Consider the following 19,548-nt stretch of genomic DNA (forward strand, 5'->3'; position numbering starts at 1 on the left):
GGGTGAGGCAAACCCTGCCCTGGACAAGCACCCCCGAGTGGCAGCGGTGACATCGCACGGTGGCAGCGGTGACATCGCACGGTGGCAGCGGTGACATCGCACCGTAGCAGCGGTGACATGGCACGGTGGCACCTGGCACCCCGGCACAGCGCACCACACCAGGCCCGACCCCGGCGCTGCCATAGCCCTGCAGCACAGCCTCCCCTCAGCTTTTCCCGAGGGATGGCTCAGGAGGGAAGGGATTCATTCCCTCCCGGAGCTATTTTCAACCCCACGCAAAAATCAGAAGCCTTCTCTCCATTACGTACCCCCAGCCCTGACACGAGGGCTACTTGTTTTTAAAACAGGTGCTGCCTAAAAATAAACTCAATTTGCCACCTCTCCTAGGACTGATGAGAGCTTTCATTTCTGTGATTTCTGTTCCCACAGATGATTTTAGAAAAACGTACCTGTAATTTTTTTAATAAATCAATTTAATGTCACAAATAGACCAGATGACCTCAATATGCTTTTATAGTTCCACTTTTTAATATGAAGAGAGTATTAATTCTAGATCAAGAGTAAAACGGGCCTTTTCATGACTTACCAAAACATGTTAGATACAGAGTTACATATTCTTGGCATTTAGGTCAGATTAGTAGTATATTTTTTGTTATGATTTTGGTTTTATTATTGTTATAAAAAGTACTAGGGAAAGTATATCCTATTATAATAAGCTAGTGTAACACTTTCAAGCTCTTAAGTAAACATTAAAACACTTCTTCCATTTAGAACCAAGCCTTCAGAGGAATATCATAAACTTTACTAAGTTAAACTATCTTTACTTTTTAGTTAATAAAATGCAGAAAAATTAAATACTATGCTTTCTGGCCATTTAGAAATAAAAACCAAACAAATGAGCAGAGAACTTCTTGTGTGTATCTGCGTTATTTTTTTTTTTGCAGGTTTATAGGTTCTCCCCTACTGCAAGTTGGTTCACAACTATCAAAGTGTGCTTTTGCAAATCTATATGCTACTAAAACAGGACTTTCTTCAGACTTGAGATAAAAGTCATCAAGTTAAAAAAAAAAAAAGAAATAAATAAAAACCCAAATACACATGCACACACAAATAAATAAACCACAAAGTAAGAAGAATTATATAATCTTTTAATTGCATTGTCATTTCATTGTACCCTCTTCAAACAAAAATATCACTTGAGAGACATCCAGTTCCCTTATTCTGTTGCAGTATACATGTTATGCAAATAAGAGCTAGGGTGGCATACAAAACAAATGTCGTTCTGACTTTTCAAAACAGTTAAAGGAAGCAGAACTTGAAAACATAGCTGGGAATTTACAGCCACAGAAGAACTTTGCAAATGACTGTTTAAATATGAAACACAGATGCAATGGGGGAAGGGAAGCTGGGAAAGAAGAGGGGACAACAAATTTCCAGTTTGAGGCTGAAGGAGGAAAATCCATAATAACTGTACAGAAGTATCAACACGCTCAGTATTTACATTCTGAGCATTACCAATGTTACAGATAAGCAATGTGCTAAAAAAATAACTTAAAAAAGCTATACAAATCGTACTTATAAATACTATATCTTTGAAACTAGTTATGTAGTGTAGGCTAAAAAAATGTTCACAGTTACTCTGGAGAGAGCTGTATATATATATATATATGTATATATATATTGCACAGTAAAAAAGTTTATTCAGTATATCACGTGTAAACAACTTTTATCTTCTTTGGTAATTTCAGGACTTAGAGGAGTATTTGCTGTGAGCAAAAGCACTTGGGTACAAGGCACATCAAAAGCTTTTAAAGCTGCAAGATAAATCCTTCTGACACTTTCCAGTTAGCACTATCATTCTCTTTAGGAAAAACATTTACCTATCAATTCAGAACAATACATTCTACAAGTACAACTCAGAGGTCTGGTGACAAAGACATCAGCTGTTCTTGGCTGTCACTCTACAGTAACAGATTTGGCCAAATTTCTTGGGAAGTCCACCTGGAATGAAGAGACAGTCTTTCAGTATGACAGAGTAATCCTGGCATTCTGCATTTGACAGTTCATTTTGTGTGCTTTTTCTGACTTCCTAATGAGTTCTGCTTGATTCTATACAATAACACACACAGCAGGCTATTGATCTGCAGGTAATGACTTGAAGCTGAATTCATCTGTGCTTCCAAAACCCTCCTAACAAATACATATTTGTTTTGCACAGGATACCTTTCCAAAGCAGTCATCATTGTCAAACTGACACATCAACAAACCAAGGTGTACAAAGCATTGACCTATTTTAAGTACAATACCACATTTCAAGATTAGGTTCCCTGGAAAAGTCCCATTTGCAGTCTTAACTAACCAAACAGCAAAAGAGCTTTATAATTTTTTTAGAAGGATACTAATTGAAAAAGACAAAATAGAAGACTTGGCACTGAAATGCCACCTCTATAACCACATTCACTATGAGATTCACTAGCTATTTTCATAGCTAGTAAATCTTAGCTATGCCATATAATTGGGTCTCTCACTTTATACTGGTAGGAGGAAATTCAAAACTGCACTAAAAGAAGTGTTAAATAGAGAAAACACTTACATCATATCCTCTGAGAACAGCCAGGTGAAATGAAAGTAACTGTAGAGGAATGACACTCAACACTCCTTGAAGGCAGTCAACTGTATGAGGCAGCTCAATAGTTTTGTAGGCAAATTTTGAGCTTTCAGTGTCTTCTTTAGAACACAGAATGATTGGACGACCCTGAAAATAAATTTTTGCATTGTTAAGTGAAGAGTTAGCCTAGAATTGCTTTGAAATATTGTTCACAGCATGCCTGTATGTGTTTGAAGACATTCAAGCAGCTAACAAAGGCAATGCCAGTCTTGCATAATGGCTCTTGACTTTCACTATATTGTAAGATTTGAATGTTTTCACCCTGTTTTAACATTATTCCATTTGCTTCAAAACAGAAAAACCCCAACAAGCCATATGAAAGTTTTCACTGCTGATATTAACCTGTAATAAAAACCTGCAATGCAGATGTAGCATCTTATTTATAACTTAATAATTAGCAATAATCAGCAGTACATCCCTTTCCAGGTGCACAGTCAGCAGCAGTGCAGTGGGCACAATCTCTTTTCCTATGACACAGGAGAAGTTAATTAGTTGAACGCTGTACCTGCCGAGCAGTGATCTGTTGCAGAGCATTCTGGCACTTGGTGAAACAAGGATCCTTCATGATCACCATGATAACAGGCATTTGTTTATCTATTAGGGCCAAAGGCCCATGTTTCAGCTCACCAGCCAAAATACCTTCTGAGTGCATATAGGTGATTTCTTTTATTTTCTGGAAAAACAAAGAAAATGTCTCAGATTATTGCTAAATCAGCTGAGAAACAACAGCCACAAGAATCGAAACACCAAAGTTTTACCTCTGCCATTGAATTTCATGTACCCAACATCAAGCATTAGTGAAAGCACACAGGTGGCTGCTGGGGTTTGTAGCAGGCTGTGGGCAGCAGCAGAGCTCGCCCATGCACATGGAGTAACCAACAAGGAATTTTAGGAACCAAACATCCAGCACAACCTTGGCTACTGCAGTCTACCTTTAACACACCAGACTCCTCTGAGTGATGGGTATGTGTCCATTTTACCAGAGTGTTCATAACATAATTAATGAGTGTCATGCATGAGCATCTCTTCTCAACATCGGCACACTCTTTCTGATGTTTTCAAATGGGTCAGCAACTTAAATTGCTAGTTTCTTGATTTTAAATAGACTAATTAAACACTGTGTTTATTATGTAAGAAACAAGAAAGTGGTATCACATCCACGTTCACCTTATGTGTATGTTTAAATACTTCTAGTTATAAATAGTTTTATTGCAGTAGAATTAAATTGTAATGAAATAATAGAAATCACCTATGTTGCAGAATCCACAAAATATTATTTTAAATAATAACAAAGAATATTGAGAAGTTCCTACCAAAGCTCCTTCCAGACATGTGGCGTAATTATACCCACGGCCCATAACCAGTAATGATCTCTGTTTGTACAGTTCAAGAGCCAAATCATGTATCTTCTCATCCAAGGACAAGACTTCTTTAATCATTTCTATTGAGGTACAGAAAAAAAAATTGATTTTTTTAACTGGAAAAAATAGTTCATTTGTACTGAATGAACAGAATGTACAGAATGTTCTAATTATCTAATACAACAAATACACTTAATGTAATTCAACGATTAACTTAGCAACTTTGACTGCAGTTTAAGGATATTTTCTCCAGCCTTATCTACAGTAATAAATTTAAAACAACTATTGGTTTAAACAGTGTTCATACATCCCATTTGAACTTCTAAAGGAAGTAGTGAAATATCCATTTAAAAATCACCCTGAATTAGTTTCATTTTATCTGTCCTAATTTAAAGTGGGAGGTTTTAAAAATTTCAAACCATGAGATCAAGTAATATTTCTCATACAAAACTACCTTATTTTAATTAGAAAACCCACCCCATGAAATTTCCAATCTTCCTGCCAAGTTTCTTGGAAGGGCACTTTTAAAATTGGCAAACAGTGGAGAAATGAACATTCCATTTTTCTCATATTGTCTGCCTTTCAGGATGAGGGGGAGAGTGAAACTTAAATGAGAAAGAAATATCCCTGAGTAGTATTTTACACTGCAAACATCCCCTATGCCTCCTCAAACCCAAAATATCAATATACCTGGCAAAGATTTTAGTCCACTTATGATTTCCTGTCTCCTTTTCTGCAAGGAAATTCTGTCTTCAGACATCATTAGGCCGAACATTACAAGAGACACAAATTGGCTGGTATAGGCCTGGGGACAAAACAAAACCATTTAGCAGCTAGTTCTGCAGAGAGTGAATATGATCTCAGGTTGAAGCGCTGCAATTAAAATTTGAGTTGTATTCCACAGGGCTGAAGGGTGAAAGGCAAACACTGAACAGCAGTTACCTTTGTGCTTGCCACACCAATCTCAGGCCCTGCATTGATGTGCACACCACAGTCAGTCTCCCTGGATATTGAACTTCCAACCGTGTTTGTGATGCCGACTGTCAGAGCACGGCGTTCTTTACAATACCTCAAGGCCATGAGTGTATCTGCAGTTTCACCTGGAAAACATTTACACCTTCACTTCAGGTTGGCAGAAATAGCAATGATTCCTGAAAAGCATCAAAGTCTACAAAGTTTGTAGAACACAGAAGTGTATTCTAGATAACTGTACCCACGCTTACATGATGCAAAGTGCAATGAAGAGCAATCTTAAAGCGCTCAATCAACAGCAAATGCAGCTCACCTGACTGGCTTATAAAAAAGCACACATCATCCCTGAATACAGGTGTGTTTCTATCCATGAAGTCACTGGCAAGTTCCACCATCACTGGTAATTCAGTTAATTCTTCCAGGACTTGTCGAGTCTGTATTCAAACAGAACACAATATTTGTTAATATTGCCACCCACTAACATTTGGACATTTTACAGGTCAGAGAAAATCTAAATGAATTCTTATTAGAAAAGCTGGTAAGTACAGCTCACCAGAGCTTTAAAAACCAAGGTGGAAAAAGTTAATTTCTAGCATGGTAATTAATGGCATTAGAGCATTAATGAAGAATGTGGCAATAAGTAAAGCTAAATAAAAGGGTGAGACCCCTCAATGAAAGACGAAGTCTGAGATAGAAGAAAAAGCAGATGAAAAGCTGTTGTCTGAAAGCCCAGCAATTAAGTTATAAATGCATTTCGACCAAGGCTGGGAACATACAGCCACTGCAGCGTGGTAACTGGTCCCACAGCCAATAATGATCAGTCTTCGGCATCTTCTGATTTCTTTCAGATGATCCTTCAGCCCACCCAGCAGAACTGCAAACAAATAAATATACAATGGTGGGTTTGATTTTCTAGATAGCATATTTACAAATTTCAAACTTAGTGCAGTTTGAAAGGCTGTTCTCCATTACCTGTGCTGCTCTCAAAATTCACCCTGCCTCTCATTGTGTTGACAACTGATTCTGGTTGTTCAAAAATTTCCTTTTGCATGAAGGCACTGAAGTTACCTGTGTATAAAAACATGACATGACAATACTTAGGTTTGTTACTTTACGTCTATTCCAGTTACAAAGAGACTTTTTAAGACTAACTTGACTGTGTTAGCCTAAATAAAAACTTAGAATAAGCAAGAAGTAAGGAAGGATGGATAGGTCACTTTATCTGGTAGGTTCCATTTTCCAGTACTGACAAGGTAAATAAATTCCTTCATAAGGAAACATCTGTGCTCCCCTTCAATTCTTAATTTATAGTCAAACTTTGCCAACAACTACAACATGTTAACATTAGTTACATTTTCACTAGATACTGCAATGAATAGAAGTATCTATGACTTTTCCAAGGCTAAATTGGATAGGGTCCCAGGCTGCCCATTCTCTCTTGGTCTCAAAACTTGGGATTGTCAGCTCCCAGTACAAACAGTTTGCATAAAAGGTAATTGTCACAACAAATTAACAGTTTTCTGCTTCATCTACTACACAAACAGTAACTATCCATTTTGATGATACTCATTTACAGATGTTGCAACCCACCCTTCATGATTTGCTGCAATTCCATCTGCAAGGTCTGGATGGCCCGGGAAGGATCATCACTAGCTGAACGCTCCAGACGGTGAATCGAGAGCTTCCCATCAGTTACAGCTGCAATGTCATCATCTTCTAAGAAAATCACTCTGTTGGTGTGCTCAATGATAGCACTACAGAGAAAAAAACAGAAGCAAGACAAACCTGACACATCAGAGTTGGTAATAACAAAGCAATTAAATACACTACGAGCACTTCCAGCCCTGCTTGTCTCTTCCTTTTGGGCAGAACTGCAGCCAGAGCCATCCTAAAGGCAATGGCTCCATCTGCTGCTCCTCCTGCACCCTCACAGCAACCCACAGCAGGAGGCTCAGCAACCACTGCATCCATTCCTGCTGGTCTGAAGATGCTTCCCAGTGGTCTTGATGGATCCTGCTAAGGTCCCACTCTTATTTCCAAGATAAATGTGTGCCTGATGTCCAGGTTCCCGCCCAGCTTGGAACTACACCTCTATTTTCCTCCTCCAGTATCTGAATCGAAAATATCACAACCCTGACTAACCTATAGTCTGCCCAAATGCTCAGCTGTTGAGTGTCCATTTGTACCCAAATTACTTTTTTACACTGGATGTATTTCACAGAGGTCAGCAGCTGGCAGATATTGCACTTGTGAAGGTCAAGGTAGCTTAAATTTCCAGAACTATCTCACTTATTAAAAAACAAAAACAAAAAACCCAAACAAACAAAAAACCAGTATTTTCAGCATAATTGAAGTACTTTTACTACCTTGCATCTGAAGCAAAGAAGAATTCTACTGCCTTATCCCCAACAGCATGAAGGCAGGTTGAGCTGTCCAGTCTTTTCATTTGGGAGTTGCAGATGTTCTTCACATTCTCAATGTTGCCTATTAAAGAAATGAGGCATTTTAAAATGCAAACCCAGTTCTATTCAGTTAAGATTACAGACTACACAGCTTTAGGGTACCACAGTTACAGAAATAGGTTGGGGCATGGGACTTTCACATGAACTACACATTCAGTGTATAAAAATTTCCCCAGCCAAGAAGCTATTTGGGGCATCAGCTGGTAGTTTTATGGTACAAAAACCAATTAACCTAATTTCTAATCATAAAGTGATGGTAATTTTAGTTCTTAAAAATAATGTATTTTGATTTATCAACTTACAGGTTCTATACAAAACTGGAATCTGTTCAGTTGAGAGCTTGTACTTGCTCCTAACCCCAATGAGCAAAGGACTCCCTCTCCTAGAGAAAGGAAAACACTCAAGTTTGTAAAGAGAAATGTGCATACAAAGAAGTTACCAGACATTGGTGAAGCTGAAAAGACAATATCCCATCTAGCTTTCTAAATAGGAACAGCCTCCTTCAACCATGATCCTAAGGCCATTACATGGCAGGAGTTCTATAAAATTTGTTCTTCTGTAAATTTCACCAAATATTATTATATAAGTAATTACCACGTGCCTTGGTGATTCTTTGCCTGTAAATATATCCAGGCAGAGGAAAATGTATATGAACCAGCTGTTTTCTTTCCAGTAATCAGAAAACATGTTAGTACAGAGACCAATTTGAACCAAAGCTTACTTTGCCTCTAAAGTGAGACAACAGTAAGCTCCCGTGCTCTTTAGAATTGAAGTACTGTTACACTCTTTAGCCTTTCAAAGTTAGAAACATCAACATCCCTACTGTACCTCTGAAACTGCAGAATATTAAGACAATTTTTAAATTACATGGGTTACATGTCACTGAAGACCTTATTAAAAAAAATCATCACAGAAATAAAAGAACAAGTCACACTCAGATTACAAGATTAGCTTCTCTTAAATCCCTCAGCCCTAAAAACCCAAACCTGAACCACATATAGAATAGTTCAATTCAGAAGATGTTCTCCAGTTGGAGTGATGGTACAGCTGGCTTTTTCAAAATTTTAATGTAGTCTTATTTTAGACCACCGAAGCAATGGGCTTTTGGGTTGTAATATAAAACAGTCTTTATTCCCATCACTTGCTATTTTAATCACTTGCTATGTCACTTGCTATTTTAATATCTTTACATTTCCTGAAAGTTGTTTTTCAAGTCATAAATAAAAGTAGAACTTATCACATAAATGCTATGACAGCTATAGAACACTGTTTGTATAACCCGTTACTGTGATGGTCTTTCAGCCAACATGAGTGTACTTATCTCAGTCTTTACTCAATGGGAGCTAAAACTGAACCATATCCCTTTCCTCGCCCCTTGATATACAAAAAAATGTTAGCATGCTCTTAATACAAATTTAGAAACACAAGAGACACTGAGGTTCTTTATTGACGCACTGATTTTGGTTAATTAAGCACTTTAAGCATCAATATTTTAGTATCTTTAAGAGGCTGGCTTTTTTTTTAACCTAATAAAAAGCATGCATTATGTATAAAATGGACTTTTACTAACCTGGTAGCAACAGCTTCACCTGGGTAATGGATGCTCTTGAAAACCAGTGCAAAAGCACCTTCCTGGAAACCATTAATACAAAGGAGAGAAAAAAAAAAAGATCCTAAACAACTTATCTCAAATAGTTGCATCTCATTAAACTGGGGCCCCTCTCTGAAGGGGCACTGAAGGAGCTGCTATCAGGAGTCTCTTCCTGGAGGGCTGACTGCACCTTTAAAGGAATTGGCCATGGAGCAGAGCAAGCTGACATGCACACTAAAGGTGCAACGGCTAAAAGACCAGGAAGTGAGCACTTAGCCTCTCTTTATAAATAAAAACAAAAAACTTGAATCCACACGTTATAAAACTGTCAGAAATGCTACTCATAATCAACATGAAGATTGTTAGACATTTACTTTCTGTAAGACCATCAATCAGAATTTTGCTTGTAGTGCATTACCATGCAGTTTCAACTAAAAACCTGGAGTTACTGTTTCTAGTTCAAGCAGCAAATTCTCATTAATGTATTTCAAAAACAAAATACATTAAAAATCCACCATGAAAAAACAAAAACAAAACAAAAGCAAACAAACAAAAGACCAGAAACAACTCTACAGTACTAACACAGCTGGCAAACTCCTGGAGGAGGATTCCCAAAGCAGGAGCCAAGGCCCCCCACCCTGCCAGCAGGACAGAGATGGTGACATCCCCTCCTCCCCCAGGGCTCCACTCAGAGCTCTGCCCTGTTCTGGGGTCAGGTGAAGCCTCCCTTCCCCTCAGCTCTGGGGCTGCTCCTTGACCCACACAGGCTTTGCCTTGGTGTGGATTCCAGCCTGCTCCAAGGAATCCTACAGAGCTGCTTTAAAGAGGAGACGGGAGGTGAAAAGAGCGTCAGAAACTGCAGGAAGGGGAGGGAAAACATCTGCCTGGAGACTGGGGGAGGAAACAAAGCCAGCTTTCTCCAAGTTTGCAATGCATCTATCAAAGTTTTTAAGCATTCACATACTGAGTAACAGTAGATTCCCACTTCACAGTTTGGAAACCAGTCCAGCGCTCCTTAGATCTATTTCCAAAGAGGAGAGCCAAGGCATTGGCCAAACTTGAATCACAGCAGTGTTTCAACACGATCAGAATAACCTTTAGGAACACACTGCCGTTTATGAGAGATTTGAATCCCCAGAGGCTCCTATTACTTTTTAAAATTAGACTGCTTCATTAAAAAGCTGTGTTAACTTATTGCTAAAAACAAAACAAGACAAAAAACTCAACAAACAAAACCTGCTGCTACTGCAATTTAAAGATTTAACAGTGAAAAACCTTTGAAGTCTCCAAAATTTTAATCTCATTTCTTGGTCTATTAAGCATTATTTAGAAGCCTAAAAGTGTTATTTTCAGCACCTTTTAAGAACTCCTGCAGAGGATCTAAATACTAAAGCAAAATGCTAAGGAATCCCACAAGTAGCTTATACTGTTGTACAAAGGGGAAAAAAGTAATTTTCCACTTACCAACTGTTGAATAACTCTCTCTACCAAGGCTGAAAAACTGGTGTCTTCGCTCTCTCTGTTGTCGTACATGTATTTGATCAATTTGGGGATTGTTTCTGTATCTGTTTCAGATTCAAATTCATACCCTTTGCTCTCCTGAAATATCATATGGAAGAGTAAAAATTGTGTCCATCCTCAGGCAACAAACATTGAAGAGCATCTCAGCTGCCTCCCACCAGAAACTTCAGTCAGAGCTCAGAGCACTACATCAGACCAGTGGATATAAAATCACCATAGATAAAATATAAGGGCCTATCATATCACAGATACTCTTTGGGAAATGCTGGAATAAGACCCATAGTAAGACTTGTTTGGCATCTGTGAAGCAGAAAGAGGCAGGAGGGAACCCACTCCAACACACCCTCTCAGAGTATCTCAGCACAAACTGCTACTCTACTCATAAATACTTTGCATTTAGGATTACAGGAACATATTGCACTTCATCAGCTCCTGAGTATCGTTATTAGGCAGACCCTTTCACACAGCTTTTTTTATAGATAATACCAAGAAACTTGAATTCATGTTCCACCGAAGTCATGAATGACCTGATGGTAGTTTGGGGGAGTATTCACTTTCTAGTTTTAGAATTGAGTTGCCACAGACTCACCAGAAATTTTCTCAGGTCCTTATAGTTTGTGATGATTCCATTATGGATAACAACAAACTCTAAGAGAAAAAAAATATATATATTCATGAGCAACAAAAAATTAAGATATTTAATTCAGAACACAAAATTACAAGGGAAAAAAGCTTAGAAGTACACTTGAAACCACCTGCAGTGTATCACAACATGGACAACTGCAAGCAGAAGCTTACGAATTCTGAAAGTATACAAAGGCAGCTCCAAATTATTGAGAGGGTTCTAAACTACACCTAGTAGAGCACCAAGCCATCTCAAGTAAAGAATGATATGAAATCTCCCTTCTCTGGACCAGGCTATATTGACACATTCATATTTTCAGTCTTACCTTTCAAAAAAAGAATGTTCTACTTCGATTAGCTTGCAATTTTAAGAGAACAAACCTCATTAATTTTTAGTGTTACTTTAGCCTGGAAAGAGGCCATTTCATTTTAAAAGTGTCTGAGCTAAATAGAATAACAACAGATTAGCCCTACTATAAAAAATAGATACCATAACAATATTAAGAACATATGTGCTCAGTGGATTGAATCATTTCAGATTTGTGTGGTGGGAGTGCTGCAGAGATTACGTACCATTCCTTTTATCTGATCTCTGGGGGTGACTGTTTATTGCACTTGGTACTCCATGGGTCGCCCAGCGAGTATGAGCAATTCCAAAATGGGTTTCAAAATCTGTTTTTGAATCCAGGTCATCTTGTTCTATACAAGAGAAATTCAGTTTACTGAATAATTAATATTGCCTCTCTCCCTCTGTCTCCCTCTCTCTCACATACACACTATTAGTAAAACACAAAGACAATTCCTACAGGCAAAATTTTAAAAGCTATCTTCTGTTTGTTTTGGTTTTTTTTTTAACCATTTGCTTTCTTGACATGACACTTCAGAAAGTTCAAGCTACTGTGATTAAAACCTTGTTTGCCAAGACATGAGCATTTTTAGCCAATACTAACAGACAGGCTAACAGACCCCATTACTACAAATTATAATGTAAACGTATTAAAACACAAGTTCAGCCTTTCACAGATGGAAGCACTGCATAAAGCAGATTGTGATGACAGCCAGCTGCTTAAATGGTCATAAATTCTGTCAGAGTGCATGTTTCAGCATTTCAGCCATGCAGCACAGAAATCACATGAGTAAAGAGCCAAAGGACCCAGGTCTTGAACAAAGGAGCAACCAAAAAAAAGGAGAATAGACTGAAATTTCACAGTGCTAGATCTGGATATCAGCTTGCTTTTTAAGTGCAGATTTGAGGGGCACAAAAAAATTTAGCTGCTTGGATTTCCCATTGATGTTATTGCTAATGCAAAATCATAACTGCAATTTTATGGTCTGACTTTCTGCTGAAACGCAGATGGTATCTGACTGGGAGGCCAAAGTAAAGGGGTCATTTTTAACACTTACTGTACAACTCTTCTTCCAGGGCCTTTACTTTTCCTCTTTTCTTAACCAGTTTGATGAATCTTTCTTTATCTTCATTATTATTTCCATCAATTGCCACTCCTACAGCACAGAACACAGTCATAAGTGTTATTTAAAGCATGAAATACATTAGAATGAGGAAAAGGCTGAGAAAATACACACACCACTGAAATTAGTATTGTTAAATTACCCTTTAAATTACCCTTCGAATTTTAAATTTGAAGTCTGTTGCTAGACCTGTGCATGTTCAAATGAAACCACATCAAGTCTATATCCACTGCACAGATTAAAACATACATGAGCCATCTCAAATTGTATTTAACAACAGACATATTTTGCCTGTTGAAATGAGCCAACTCGAATTTAAGACAAGTTTAATCTTCCCCATCCTTCACTGTGATTCACATACTCAAAAAAGGCTGAGATACAAACTACATGGCCCTGTATAGAGATATTTTTCCACACCCTGTTTGTTTTGCTTACATGTACTAACCTCAGCCATCTAATTACAGAGCTAAACACCCAATTTTAAGTCCCGAGGAAAGCTGTAGCACTCCAAGAATTGACATAATTAGTTCTGATCTGTTAATCTGTAGAATAAAGAAAGAAAAATCCAAGAGGCCAGACACTGAAAGTACCCAGAAGTCATGGAATGAGCTATTGGTTGCTAAAATTATTTTGTTGAGTTGGTTAACATACCTGCAGAGTCATATCCTCTGTATTCCAGTCTCTGTAATCCTTTTATCAGGGTTTCATATATTTCCTTCCTAGTTCGAGGCACTCTGTAGTTTAGATAAGCAAAAATTCCTGTTTAAAGAGAAAGGGGGAAGGAGAGGGAAAAAGAAGCAAAGAGGTTATTTTAAAAATTTGCATCACTTCAGACTCAATTTGAAAGTCTTTAAAACTAGTGTCAGGGAGAAGTCCCGGGGGCACCCACCCTCCCAGTTTAGTACGCCTCCTTCTAATGCATTTTGAAATGGAAAGAATTCAAATACAATAAAGGACTCAGAAGCCTAATTTCAACACATAACACAAACTTTACTGACGAGTTTCACTCTCCTCATGTTACCCACCAAGAGTTAAACAGTTAGGAGAGGTTAAAAAAACTCTACTTTTCATGAAAACCACAGCTGAAAATGGGAACATTGTGATCTATTACATATCCACGCATTCAAAGAAGGAATATATTCACCAGTACTAACACAAGGAGACTTTTGTAATCCAAGTCATGGCCTTAAATACCCATGGGTAGGTATGAGGCACAACATCTATTTCTGAAAGGCTCCAGCTTAATCCTGTATGCAACAGCCACTTCAGCAGAAACAGAATGGAGAAGCAAACACGAGGAAAGGGCAGAAGTCAATAGGGTAGGACAATAAAAGAAAAGAAACAGAAGGTACAAAACAGGGTCACCCACACCATGAGCACTCCCCCTGCGCTGCCCCAGCACAATCCCAAAGCCAGGCGGGCACAGAGCCCCGTCAGCTCCTCGGGGCATCCAGGAGAGCCCTGAACTCACTCCCTGATCCCTCTCCTCTGTAATAGACCAAGAAGAGACTTCTTTTTTTTTTTAGTTTTGGGCTTGGTTCCCCCACCCTAATTTTTTTTTAAGAACACAGGCATTTTTTTTATTAGAAGGGATGTTGTTTTATCTTTAGAAAAGGTGTAATAAAAGAGTCACCTGCAAAGGAAAACACAGCTATTCCTTTTCCATGCCTATTGTTCTTCCTGTGACTCTGGTATTTATATGGATATGTTAGGCCTTTTTATTAACTCCTGCAAATCTGTATCCCAATAAAACAGAAACAACTAATTTCACTGTTTCAACAGTTTCTCCGAGCAACAAGTCAGGACTGGAGACTACAGTTAGGGAAAAAAAAAAAAAAACCAGACTTCAAGAGCTCTACAGATAAGCAGTTCAGACAAGTGTTCTAGAAAGCCTTTGTTTGAAATTTAACACCCTCTTCCCCATCAATTAAGGCTTTTGAACTGTAAATGGCCATAGTGAAGAAGCTGTTATAATGATGCACCAATAAATCTCCCTAATAAATATTACTGTGAATTTGGTTACTCCACTGGATTATAAGACATTAATACTGTTGATTTGACAGTGAGACAAAGAGAGTATTACATTTGCTTCTGAATTTATTTTGGAAAGATTAAAGGGTGAATAATACTTTTCTGCTTCAGAAGTGAGATTTATGAGGAGCTCAGCCTAATTATTTCTAGCACATCCAACATTAACAGAGACATTAAGACAATAGTTGCATTTAAGGAGCTATTTAAGAATTTGAACTGCGTAATACTGTTCTTCATGGATGCTTCGAAAAATAATGCCTCTGGTTATAAGCAGTCACTTTAGACTGAGAGCCTGTTGATCATTTTTCCAGACAGATATTTGCCGTTCTCTGGCACTAACCATGAACCTCAAAAGCAGCATTCTTCAATACGAATTTCTCAACATCATTCCAAAACATTGCCACACCTCGTTTCAGATCCATCTCTACTTTCTAGGCCAGATTTCACAATTAATTTAAGCCTCAACATCCTTGTATGTTCCATGTGGCATCTTTCACTACACAGAGCTCCAGGAAGAACCTTCCTCTGGGACCATCCTTACAATGCTACCAGTGTGCTACAATTGTTAAAAAGATCCTTGTTTCCAGGGAATTGGAGCTGCACTTCCACACACGTGCATTAGAAGATGCAGAAGTCACCAGAGGCCATTTAAAATGAAAACAATAGCTGCAGCCTGACTTCAAAGAACATGTTATAAACTTCTCCAGTTAAGGAAAATAAGTCTTAGTCTAAGCACTGAGAGTAACACTTTCTCTAGTAAGTTTCTGTTTCATGACTCCACTTGCGGTTTTTTTCCCCTCCTCAGTCATTTTGGCCCCATTTAAAGGACATTACTCAACTCATGTAGAAACTACTTGTGATAAAGACTCCTTGTATCTTAATTCTTTCTGGAAGCACACCAGTATGACTGAATCTCAGTTGAATCATCTTATGATAAGAATTTTGTGATGCTAACAAGTTCCTTTATGATGGCCTCCCCAAGGTATTAGATACCATTTCCAGATCCTGCTTCCTTAAGAAGACTCAAAAACATAAAATCCAGGAAAAGCACCCAAGAAGTGTTTTACTAGGACATTGTCCTCTTGGTCTGAATGTTAAATCTAGTTTATAACTTTCCATAATCACAGTTTGCTTAGAAGGATTAAGTAGGTCAGTCATGTATGGCTTACCTTTAGAAGCAGGTACTAAAAACAGAAAGAGAAGATTGCTAAAACATTACTAAAACCAGTTTCAATCACGTGCAGACACTGAAAGCAAGACACTGAATCCCTTTACATGTATATCAAGACTTTAGAGCTTCACCTTTCAGGATTACAAGCAGAGCATCAAAAGGAAGAAAAGTAAATTGAGTATTTTTTGTGGGAAAATTCCACAAGAACTCTTGCAATTGCAAGACTTCACCAAAATCAAGAAGGGGGCAGCCTATACTCGAAGTTTGAGAAAAAAATATTTACTTTTTGAAAAATAAAAGGATACCTCTAAGCACATTGTTGATACCAGAAACTTAGCTGTGAGAAAGTCTCAGCTTCATATCCTGATGAAACTAACCTTGATTTAAAAGAGGTCATCAGTTTAAGTGCATCTTGACTGTTTTTCAAACCCTGAATACTTTTGCTTGAATACTTGGCTATACTGTCTTACATGTGAGAATGATGACATCTCGACTTTACTTCCTTACAAGCATGTTTATAGCAGAATTTATGACCTGTGTATTTTCAAAACATAAACCAAGGGCTATAAATCTTCACATGCTACCTGGAGCCAAAGAAAACACAATGGGGTCCATTATCAGCACTTAAACCTGGAAAGATATGAAAAAACGAAAACAACAAAAAAGTAATTTTGAAAGTACTAGTTGCAGTCTCTAGAACTCCTACACTCCCTACAGAGATCAGCATAGCAGGCTGAGGGATATCTTTCATTAAAACAAATGTAACAGAAAAGGTTTCTAAATGCTGATGGGAAAAACCTAGCACTTACCCTTCATGAACTGCTGCTCTTTGCCATTTCATACTGAGTCATTTGCTCCACCCCAAGCTAGATGTTCTACCGAACTCCTTGAACACTGTTAACACCCTCACTTCCCAATCAATACAGTCCAGACATGCACAGGTTTTGATATTACCATTACACGTCTCAGGGCTTGCCGTGAATGCTCCAGGGTGGCTCAGCACTGAGCCAGGTCTCTCACCTGGAGGGTTTTGTTTAGAAGGCACCGAGTTTGTCTCTTTGATAGTGATCTGTCACGTAGGAGCTCAAACAATAGGAGCTGAAACAGCATCACCTCGTGTTCCCATTCAAGGGAAAGAGAATTCTCGAGCTCCTTGCTCTTTCTGAAGTTACAATTAAAAAGGATGTGGAGGCAAGGAAAAGATCCTTAATTCAGAAAGTACAATTTTGGGAGTAGTAATTCAACTCACTTTCAGTCTGCATCCCACAAAAGAGATTTTGTTGATGACGACTAAGAAGTACAAGTGCAAATTTTTCTACTTTCATCAGACCTGAGAGGAGATGTCAGGGACAGATTGGCAAAGTTTCACTAAACTTTCCTCCTTAACCAAACACAATCGCGTTAGCAGCTTCTGAGCCCACACTTTGATCCGAAGCATATCCAAGCAATTGTGTACACGCTGTAGGAATTATGGTCTTTATTAGAAAAAATGGGGTGAATAAACTCACAACAGCTAAAAATTAAGCTCCTTCACTGCCTTTGTTTGAAAACCACAAACTCTCCCTTATCGCTGCAGCTCGGAAGTGAGTCACGATTAATCAGTCCCTAGTCCCGGATTAGGAAAGACAGAGCCCAGCGCATCCCGTGCATCAGAGGCAGCAGGACCAGGAGCAGAGGTTAACCTGGCACCCCGGGCACCCTCGGGGCAGCCGGGCGGTGGGAACGGGACGATTTCCGTGCCAAGACCCGGGGACACGCCGCCAGGCACGGGGGGCTCGGGGAGGGAGGAACGGAGCGGCGATCGCCTCTCCTCGGGAGAAGGCGCGGGCGGAGGGGCTTCACCTTCACCTGCCGGGCGCTCCCTGTCCTTCCCACCCCCCAAAAGGATGCAGCGGGGCCAGTCCCGAGCGAACCCGCGGCCGCGACGCCGCTGGGCTCGAGGACAAAGCCGCCCTTGTCCCTCGCTGGCCGGGCTCAGCCGCGCTCCGGCACTCACCGCACATGGTGGCCGCGCTCGGTCCCTCCGCTCCGGCGAACGCGGCTGGAGCCGGGCCGGGCCCGCTGCCCGCGGCTCTTATAGCCCCGCTCGTGGGGCCGGGCCGGGCCGGGCCGGGCCGGGCCCGCCTCCGCCCGCCCCCTGCCCCGGGGACACGGCCCGGGGGCAGAGCCGGGGAGGGACAGAGCAGGGAGGGACAGGGGCCAGGGAAGGGACAGAGGCCGGGGAGGGGACACAGCCCAGGGAGGGGACAGAGCCCAGTGGGACAGAGCCCGGGGAAGGGACAGAGCCCAGGGAGGGGACAGAGCCCAGGGAGGGGACAGAGCCCAGGGAGAGGACAGAGCGCAGGGAGGGACAGGGGCCAGGGAAGGGACAGAGCCCAGGGAGGGGACAGAGCCCAGGGAGGGGACAGAGCCCAGGGAGAGGACAGAGCCCAGTGGGACAGAGCCCGGGGAAGGGACAGAGCCCAGGGAGGGGACAGAGCCCAGGGAGGGGACAGAGCCCAGGGAGGGGACACAGCCCAGTGGGACAGAGCCCGGGGAAGGACAGAGCCCGGGGAAGGACAGAGCCCAGGGAGGGGACACAGCCCAGTGGGACAGAGCCCGGGGAAGGACAGAGCCCGGGGAAGGACAGAGCCCAGGGAGGGGACACAGCCCAGTGGGACAGAGCCCGGGGAAGGGACAGAGCCCAGGGAGGGGACAGAGCCCGGGGAGGGGACAGAGCCCAGGGAAGGGACAGAGACCAGTGGGACAGAGCCCGGGGAAGGGACAGAGCCCGGGGAGGGGACAGAGCCCGGCGGGACCGCGGTGAATCCCCCCTGGCCGGCCGTGCCGAGCTCCGCGCACGGGGAGTCACCGAGCCATTAAATTTGGGAAAGACCTCCCAGATCACCAAGCGCAGCCTTTGGCCGCTCACGCCTGGTCAAACAGAGCACTGAAAGTCACATCCAATCATTTCTTCAACACCTCCAGGGATGAGGACTCCACCACCTCCGGGCTGCTTCCCCCAGCCCAGCCCGAGTGAAGAGGGACATTCCTAATTGCGGCTCTATATGTTAAGTAGCATTCTCATTTATATTAAGTTAAATACAATAAAGGAAAACTTATTTGCTCCTTGTGAGCATTTTAACTAATGAGTAACGCAGACAGTAGGAAAGAAGCACTTTTTTTTTTATTTTAACATCACTGCCATACTAATTGCCAAAGATCACGAGTTAGAGCCCCAAATTCCATTCATGCAAGACATTTCATGTTTCCATGTGACATTTCCAGGGAGAAAATTAAACAAAATGAGATTCAACTGCTAGGAAGAACTGCATTAATTAGTGGTTAATGCATCACCTTGATAACTTATCAGTCAACACTTCCCAGATGCATCTGCCTGAGGCCATTTGGCTTTTTCATGACTATTTGGAAGTGCATTAGAGAGTACTAATTTTTTTTACTGGTGGTTTTGTTTGGCTTGAAGGACACATTTTATGGCACTCGGATGAGATGATCAAACTGTTCCCATCTCAGAACTTCTTAACCTCTAAAAGCCAAAATATCACCTACTGTATTCAACATAATAAGCATCCAGAAGTTCTGCCATACTCTGGAAAAGTGCTCTTCCCATGAGACCATTAAAAAACCGGAAACAAATGAGAGCAGTTTTGACAGAGAGTTTGCAAATTGAAGGTTTC

At 40.6% G+C, this 19,548-nt stretch overlaps 1 protein-coding gene across 1 annotated transcript; it reads right to left on the reverse strand.

Moving 5' to 3' along the window:
* Positions 1–1,127: 1,127 nt before the first annotated feature.
* GFPT2 (glutamine-fructose-6-phosphate transaminase 2) lies at positions 1,128–17,989 on the reverse strand. The gene is made up of 19 exons (XM_002199345.7): positions 17,868–17,989; positions 13,321–13,428; positions 12,604–12,702; positions 11,773–11,898; positions 11,165–11,223; positions 10,519–10,653; positions 9,034–9,095; positions 7,766–7,845; positions 7,368–7,485; positions 6,592–6,755; positions 5,974–6,069; positions 5,778–5,875; positions 5,315–5,435; positions 4,972–5,129; positions 4,720–4,834; positions 3,982–4,109; positions 3,174–3,341; positions 2,594–2,755; positions 1,128–2,001 (listed from the first exon to the last, which is right to left on the reverse strand). Exons 1-19 carry the CDS (start codon positions 17,872–17,874, stop codon positions 1,957–1,959), a joined length of 2,049 nt encoding a protein of 682 aa, XP_002199381.5. The 5' UTR covers positions 17,875–17,989; the 3' UTR covers positions 1,128–1,956.
* Between the last annotated feature and the right edge of the window lie 1,559 nt (positions 17,990–19,548).

Source organism: Taeniopygia guttata, chromosome 13, assembly GCF_048771995.1.
Source record: "Taeniopygia guttata chromosome 13, bTaeGut7.mat, whole genome shotgun sequence".
Lineage (NCBI taxonomy): Eukaryota > Metazoa > Chordata > Aves > Passeriformes > Estrildidae > Taeniopygia > Taeniopygia guttata.

Excerpts from the sequence above, each read along its gene's own strand:
- GFPT2 (XM_002199345.7), bottom strand. Across the intron at positions 5,436-5,777 it reads GTTACCACGCTGCAGTGGCT|ACTCGACAAGTCCTGGAAGA; the intron begins GTATGTTCCCAG and ends GTTTGAATACAG. Across the intron at positions 4,110-4,719 it reads TGGACTAAAATCTTTGCCAG|AAATGATTAAAGAAGTCTTG; the intron begins GTATATTGATAT and ends GTACCTCAATAG.